The sequence below is a fragment of the Pteropus vampyrus genome, unplaced genomic scaffold, assembly GCF_000151845.1.
Source record: "Pteropus vampyrus isolate Shadow unplaced genomic scaffold, Pvam_2.0 Scaffold11, whole genome shotgun sequence".
In the NCBI taxonomy this organism is placed as follows: domain Eukaryota; kingdom Metazoa; phylum Chordata; class Mammalia; order Chiroptera; family Pteropodidae; genus Pteropus; species Pteropus vampyrus.
In genome coordinates, this window is record NW_011888792.1 from 18,285,249 (window position 1) to 18,292,933 (window position 7,685).

Here is a 7,685-nt window from a genome sequence, read left to right on the forward strand (position 1 = left end):
GTGTACTGAATTTTACTATTACTAAGTGAATAATTAAGATTTTCCATGAGAAGAGTACTTTGCCCAGTCTATGAGTTTTAGCAAATGGAAGAAGGACTAAGAAATAAAAAGGATTTAGAAGAAAAAGGACAGTATCTCATTGCTACTTCAATGCCATTTGTATCTGCAGTATTTGGTAATGTCCATGAAGTAACTGCAAATAGATACTTCATTAAGTGAAAATACACCTTTGACAATGTGCTTTTGATGTTGAAAGCTGGGGGTGGATTTTAATGAAAGCTGTAAAATAAATGCACAGTATTTCCACCTTTGAATCCATTGCTGGCAGATTTACTGGTTGTATTTTTCTTTCATTAAAAATGTGTTTTATGTGAGTGGCTGATTTGTTGCATCTACTTTTTTTTTGTCTGCAGTGGCACATCTAGTGATGAAATGTGTAACTTATACATTATGTATTACATGGAAGCCAAGCATGCAGTTTCTTTCATGACCTGTACACAAAATGTAGCTCCGGATATGTTCAGAAACATACCACCAGAGGCCAATATTCCAATTCCTGTGAAGTCTGATATGGTTATGATGCATGGACATCACAAAGGTAAAATTGGTGTGTAATTTAAAGTAACATATGATTTTGTATTTTATATTTCTTTATGTCTCACTTGACTATCTGGTTAATATTTAAAATCATCCTTCTTCTGTCAAAGAATCACACATGCCCACATAATCCAATTTCTTCTTTTCTTTTTCCTTCTTTTATGCCCTACCTTCCTTCCTGACATGCCCCATCAAAACAGTGAAAAATCTTAATTAGTGATCAAGAGATTAGTTTGCGGACCAATTCCATAATATAGATCTTTCTCCCTTTAATTCGTATTTTCTAGTTTCTCCATTTCATTCCTCCTGTAACCAGTTTATGAATTTATATACCATGTTCTAAAGAATGCTATAGTTTGTCAGTGAAAATGGTTATCATCTCCAGTCGTACCCTAAATCATCTGTTTAATGGGCCTCTTTAAGCACAGAACAATTCTCAATTTATGAAGCATTACGAGTCTTGGCCTTTTTAGTCTCATTATCAGAATCGTTTTTTAACTTAGTGTTCATCTGCAAAACAGTCATATTGATTGTCATTTCTTTAGTTTAAAATTGCAAAACCCACACCTTGTTTTATTGAATGAAGTATGCTGAAACTTTACACAGTTTTGTAAGTTCAATGTTAAAATACCAGAACAACTTTCTATTCTATTCTTTCTAGTAGAAATTTATGAAAGAAGTTAACATAGCAATCAGATCGTTTATTAAGATCCTAATATGTTTATAGAATGTATCTTAAAATAGCCTTAAAATATTACTAAATGCAGTTTTTAAAAAAACCAATATGAGCAGTTTTGTTATTGCAAGTTTAAAATTCTGTATAATGTACATATTACTGAGAGTAGTTGATCTAGTCAGAAGTCTAGTAATTGGTGGTTATGCCATAGTTTTGTTTTTTGTGTGTGCAAATTAGTGCACTTCTACCATATAAATTATTACTACTGTTTTTTTTTATCAAACATAAGATCCTAAATATCTTTATGTTGATGGCATATTTCCAATAAATGATTTAAAGTATGTAATATATACTGCAGATTTATGCTCAGCTTCTTTTATCCTTTGCAGAAACAGAGAACAAAGATAAGATGTCTTTACTCCAGCAGCCAAAACGAGCAGAAGAAGAAGTGTTAGAACAGGGTATGTATGCTTACTTCTGTAACTAGGCCTACAAAATATTTATTATTTAAATAGGCAACCAAATTTTAAAGTTTTTGAGATATTTTAGGTCTTTGTTTATCAGCCTCCAACCCTATGTACCGTTGTTTTTATATAATACATGTCATGAGAAAATGGTTAATTGTTGCAATTTAGTTTTGCACATAAAATTCATTAGTGTAATTTAGTTCCATTAGTTTTTCTGTCTTTGTTTTAGTTTATTTAATATTATAACTTTTATATATAGTGCAAATATAATCATTGGAAATAATTAGTGGGCTGCTTTTGAAATCTAAAGACCTTTACCGTTTAAATGTCTATGTATTTATTATGGTGTGTTTATTAACTATATATGAGGTTCAATAAAAAAGAAATTAAGAATTAAAGCCACATCTTGCCTTCTTAAGTCAGTCTTCTCTGCCTTCAGGAGATAGGAGGGGTTCTTGCTCTATTCATTTGTAGTTGTGTGTTAAGTTGCCATCTAATAAGTTAAGAAAGCATCATTCTTCCTCTGTTCTATTTATTTGAAGTAACAGTACTTGATGCTTGTATGTCAGATATTGCATGTGCTGGCACTGAAAAATTGTTCTCCCAAATCTTGGTTATTGCCAGTTGTTTGGAAGATTGTTTGTGTTAGGTGTTAGAGTATGTCATCAAGTCATTTTTTGCCTAGATATGATGTATTTTAAAACATTAGTTTAATGCTAATGCAAACACACTTCTCCCGTCAACATAAAATGTACATGAAACAGGATTTTTCTTTTGGCAACATTTAGAAGTTTCTGACTTTTTGGATATGGTAAACCACTATTGGAATTCTTCAAAATGTATTCTGTTGGGGCGAAGATATCACTCTTGCACTAATAGTATTTGCAAAATTAAAGAGTCCAGACTTTTTTAAAGGAAAAAATGCACTTTGAAAGGGGTATAAGGTGAAGCGTAATATAAAGTTTTTAAATGATGTAAAGTGTGTTCCATGACATCTCATTCTAACAAATGGCCTTTAAAAATACACAACTTAGCTCAAAGTTCTTTCTATTTTTACATTAAATCAGAAAAGGGAGATGATTTTATATGAAATAATTTATACTAAATTATTATACTAAACTATTGAATATGATTTAAAATAGCTAAATTTATCAATCCTGTATATATATTTGTAAGGAAATTAGTAATTGTAGCCTAAATATAGTAGTATTAACAGTATTTACTATAATTGTACTGAAATTTGATCAAACTTAAAATGAATTATTTTGACATTGTACATACTGTTTGAAATGTATGTCTGAAATAATTCGTGTCGTCTTAGAATACATTTCCAAATACCGACATATGTGCTACAGTATGGAATGAGACCACCATTTAGTAGATGTATCTTATGAAATAATAAGTTCCTGTGGAAACTGAGGATGGACTGTGATTTCCTTCTGAAATTAGTTGAGTTGATCAAGGAAGACATTGAAACTTCTGTAAGATTGGAAACCCAAGAGGAACATTAAATGTTAGATTTAATCTGTTCTTTTCAAATAATAGGATTTAGGGAGTGTCATATATGCCTACAAACCAAATCTTTTAAAACACTTTCATATTTTACTATTCATTCATTTACTCTTTTTTTGTTTAATAGTATATATATCTATATAGATACGGATATAGATATAGATATAGATATAGCATTAAGCAGTTTAAATATACCCAAAGCTTTATTGATTCTAGAAATGAATTATATGAATACATATGAAATGGTTTTTCTGTAGTTACTGTTTTCTTCTACTTATGAATAACAATGCTGAAAAGTAATTTTAATTAAGAACAAAGAAAGCAATATTCTGACTCAATTTTCATGCTGAAGAAAGTAGGGTATGGTACTCATATGTTGAAATTAGTGGGTCCATGAGAATGTCACCTCCCAGATAGACAAATACCTGACTAAAAGCCAATTCAATGGCCAGCATAGCCTGTGTATTATTCGACTGGTTGTTGGGGGCCCCCAGTCTAGAATTTAATGAGAAATATAGATATATACCAAATACATATTTGCACATATAGTCCATTTGATTCACTAATGAGCTCAATCTATCTCCTTGCAGTACACAGGGCAAATCTACTTATTACTGAGAGTATCCCATTCTTCTCAGAGATGTTTGTTTACACAAATGTCTATTTGTATTCATTCCCTAGGGAGTTAAATTGACCAAATAGCTAATAGGGGAGCTCTAATTATTGAAATAAATTATGCCATGTATGCTAACTTTTAAACTAAGCCCTCAAACTTAACCCTTTACCTTTTTTTGGTGTTCTGGCTAAAACAATTTATGTTCCAAGACTCTTCCAGGTTGTAGTGATTCTTTAAATATTTTAAATCCTCAATAAACAAAAGCCCTGAAGTATTTCAGTTGTCCTAACCACAAACTAAGCAATAGTACCTTTGTTGGTCACACAGAAGATGTCGGACTCCCACTAGCAAAAGAACCATTAGGGGCAGGAAGAAAAAGACCTAAAATGTCAGACTACATGTACTCAAAGGCAAACTCGTACCCATCAGTGCCTGAATAATAGATATAGTTCTACAGGGAAAATACAATTTTTTTTCACTTCCTATCTTAATACATTGGAAAGGAGATAGGAAGAATAAACATTAAGATACGTAATAAAGGTTATATTGGAAAGAAGGGACAACCTTTATTAAGGTAATAAAAAATAGAGAAAGAATACTCATTTCACAGGCTGAAAAAAAGAAGTAGTAGGTACTTCCAACATGGATGGAAAGAAAGCAAACTCTTTTATTTGAAAGCAAACCCTAGTTTATTTTATTTGAAATTCTAATCACTAAAATTGCTAGCTATTAATATTTGCCAGAATAATAATTTTGATCGCAAATTAACTAGAGTTTGAAAGAGACATCTGAGTTGTGCAAATTTATGTAGCTCAACCTGTGCTTATTCACAAACACACTAAAATTCTGCAGTATCTTTGTCTACATCTGCTCCTTCTAGAAAAAAATTGGTTTAAGGCTGATGTATATCAGACTCTATCTCAAAAGATGTAATCATAGAGACACCAGAAGAATCTCATTATAGCTTTACCTGTCACATTGCCTGGATCATTCAGTACTGGGAAACATTTTAATGAGGCTTTAATTAAGTCTGCAGGGTTTTTTAAAAAATAATACTTGACTAATTTTTTACATAATATTCATTATAGAAGGTATGGAAATTACAGAAACGTATGAAGAAGCAAATAAAAGTCATACGTAGTCCCCAGAAATATGGGTATATATATATACATCTGTGTATGAAATATATATTACACATGTATGCACATTATTTTAACAGTATTTAAATCATAACATGTGCACAGTTTTGTGTCCTTTTTAACAGTATTATATCTTGAATATTTCCTCTAACTGTAAAAATTATTGGCAAGCACAATTTTTAATGGCTGCATAATATCCCTGCTTTGAAAATAGCCTATTTGATGTGGGTGAGCTTATCAGAGTTAATTATGCCTGCTTGCCTTCCTACAGAACAACACTAATGGATATTCAAAACAAACTGAATGTCACTAGCTTTAAAAACATTGTAAGTGAAGAGTTTCCTATGTATGTAATAAGTACAATAAGCTAAACAATAAAACCCAATTAGATAGTGATTCTGGGTGGAGGAAATGAATCCTAGGAGACTGTACAGAATGAGGGTGGTGGCACTGACATTTTCCAGAGCAGACTCGCGCACACACACATCTCTCACTTATATGTTATAGTTTGCACTTCTAGGGAAATAAAGCATGTTTGGTATGTTCTCTTTATTTTTTATGTATTATGATTTCCTATACGTGTTCACTGTGTCAAAGGTACAACCTGAGCTTTCTATGGACATTGTTTAGACAACAAATATGAGCTGAAACAAAGAGGCTTACCAGCTGCAAGCAAGAATCTGTGTAACTACGTTTAGGAGTTCTAAATTTGAGTGGCTCTCTCCTTTAAAATTCAAAGTATAGATATAGTACTGAAATTTATGTCCATTGTGTTCACATTTTGATGTCTTAAAAAAACTCAAGGCAGATTTGAAAGTCCAAATCTACAATACCAGTATGTTCTTGTTATTGTACATTATGCTCTGGACAGAATTTCTTTTTCTGCAGAAAGGGCCTTTAACATGTTTTATTTAGTTTGCTCCAAACTCTTCTCATTGTAGTCTTTGTGCCCTCATATAATCAATCTTTCTACTCAAAGGTCAGCATGAGCTACCATATTCCCAAGGCAGGGAGAATATGACAAAAACACAATTCGTAGAGGAAAGACTCTTCATGAACCCAGATAGTTAAAGGTCTTCAGATACCTTCTGTGAAACAGAATAATTTCACAGTGGTTTTATGCTAACAAAAATGAATTACCATCAACATGTTTTATCAAATAAGCAGAATCAAGGGAACAATGTTGCAAGTCAAAATGACAATTGTTTACTGTAAAAGCTTGTTAAAATAAATCATTTATGAGAGCAGGAAACAAAGACTAGGCTTAGTAGCTAAAATCTCTATTTCTTTGCTTTGTTCAAAATAGGATACCCTCTTCATTCCCTAATAAAATATAGATGATTTTAGTAGCATCTTTTTAGCTAATTCCAAGCACTCTCAATGCCACTTTGCTGTTTTAAAGAAGATACATTTTTTTTTTTGTATTCCCATTCACTAAAACTTTATCTGTTTGTGATGATTTATGAGCAGCCCACAAGTCTTTATTTATTGAACTCATCTATCAAACACAATTCTAAATACCCCCCAAGGCCCTAGGAAGCTGAGTGGATGCTGTTTTGAATTGGTTTCCTAATAACAGAATAGGCAGATGTGAATGATCATTTATCACATGGTTGGGCTTTCTCATATAGATATGTGTTAAAAACAATTTCTGATTGTTTTTCAATCACATGAGTTTTATAAGAGGAAAACAAAGTTCACTTCATTCTTGATCCTGGAGCTGATTATCATAACCATGTATTTTATTTCTCTAAGGCTAGTAGGATAAATGTCGTGCGTTAGTAATAAGTAAACAATCAATAAACAAAATAGACTTTAACCAGAAGAGAAAGTCAGCTATGACTGAGTCATAAAGCAAAACCTTAAAATCTGTAAAGAAACGCTTTTATTTTTTATTCCCTCTCATTAATCAGTTGTGTTGCAAGGTTGTAATCTCTTTAGCTTGGCTATTCAGCACATTACTTGGCTACATCAGCACATCTGCTGACCAACATCCTACATGCGCTCCCGGTACCATTAAAGTCACAGAGCAATAAGCAGTAACAAGAACTGTTTGTTTTAGGTAATGAAGTACTAGCAATTGGTGTGGGAAATGGGAGTTTTTACTCTGAAAGATTACCAAAAGGTTCCTGATCATTTTAAAAATAGAAATGCCTGCCACAATTAAGATCCTATGCTATCTAAAAGTAATGATTCTTTTTTTTTTTTCATCTGATAATCTTAAAGCATTTTGTTAAAAAAAAAAAAAAACCCACATGGGGCAATTTTTCCAATATTTGTTTCCATCTATTTTAGTTTGCTCTCATCATATTTCTGTTACTGAAAGTGAACCATACTGGTGGCAGGGAACAGGGTGTGATCCCTACTAAATAGAAAAATGCCCGTTAAGGCATGAAGGAGTTAATGCAGGCACACAACTTACAAACTTGGAGTTTAATTGATATTGTTTTAGATTCCCTTATACTGTGCTGTGTTCCTTTTCCTGACACATTAGCTGCTACCATAGTTGCGTTTTCCAAATACCAAACCCACTCAGCCAAATTACTTAAAAGACCTAGAGCATTTCTGTATCTCATAAGACAAGAATCAAAGTTTGAATGAGAAAAAGAAAGAAATAAGACTTACTGCAGCCTAAAATCATCAAAGAAATATTTTTATCTCTCCTGATGCAGAGGTAG

The 7,685-nt window shown here is 32.1% G+C and overlaps 1 protein-coding gene across 24 annotated transcripts in view; it reads left to right on the top strand.

Moving 5' to 3' along the window:
* Window positions 1-7,685, top strand: part of PAM (peptidylglycine alpha-amidating monooxygenase) — a 230,909-nt gene that overhangs the window by 176,313 nt on the left and 46,911 nt on the right. For 12 of the 24 annotated variants that reach the window (XR_002777318.1, XM_011378482.1, XM_011378499.1 and 9 more), the window contains exons 13-14: window positions 414-607; window positions 1,663-1,734. Coding sequence is in view for 23 of the 24 variants with exons in the window: in XM_011378482.1 (XP_011376784.1) it covers window positions 414-607; window positions 1,663-1,734 (266 nt within the window). In the remaining variant the exon portion in view is untranslated. The remainder of the gene's footprint in view (window positions 1-413; window positions 608-1,662; window positions 1,735-7,685) is intronic. The other 12 variants (XM_011378640.1, XM_011378650.1, XM_011378602.2 and 9 more) reach the window with 1 other exon arrangement.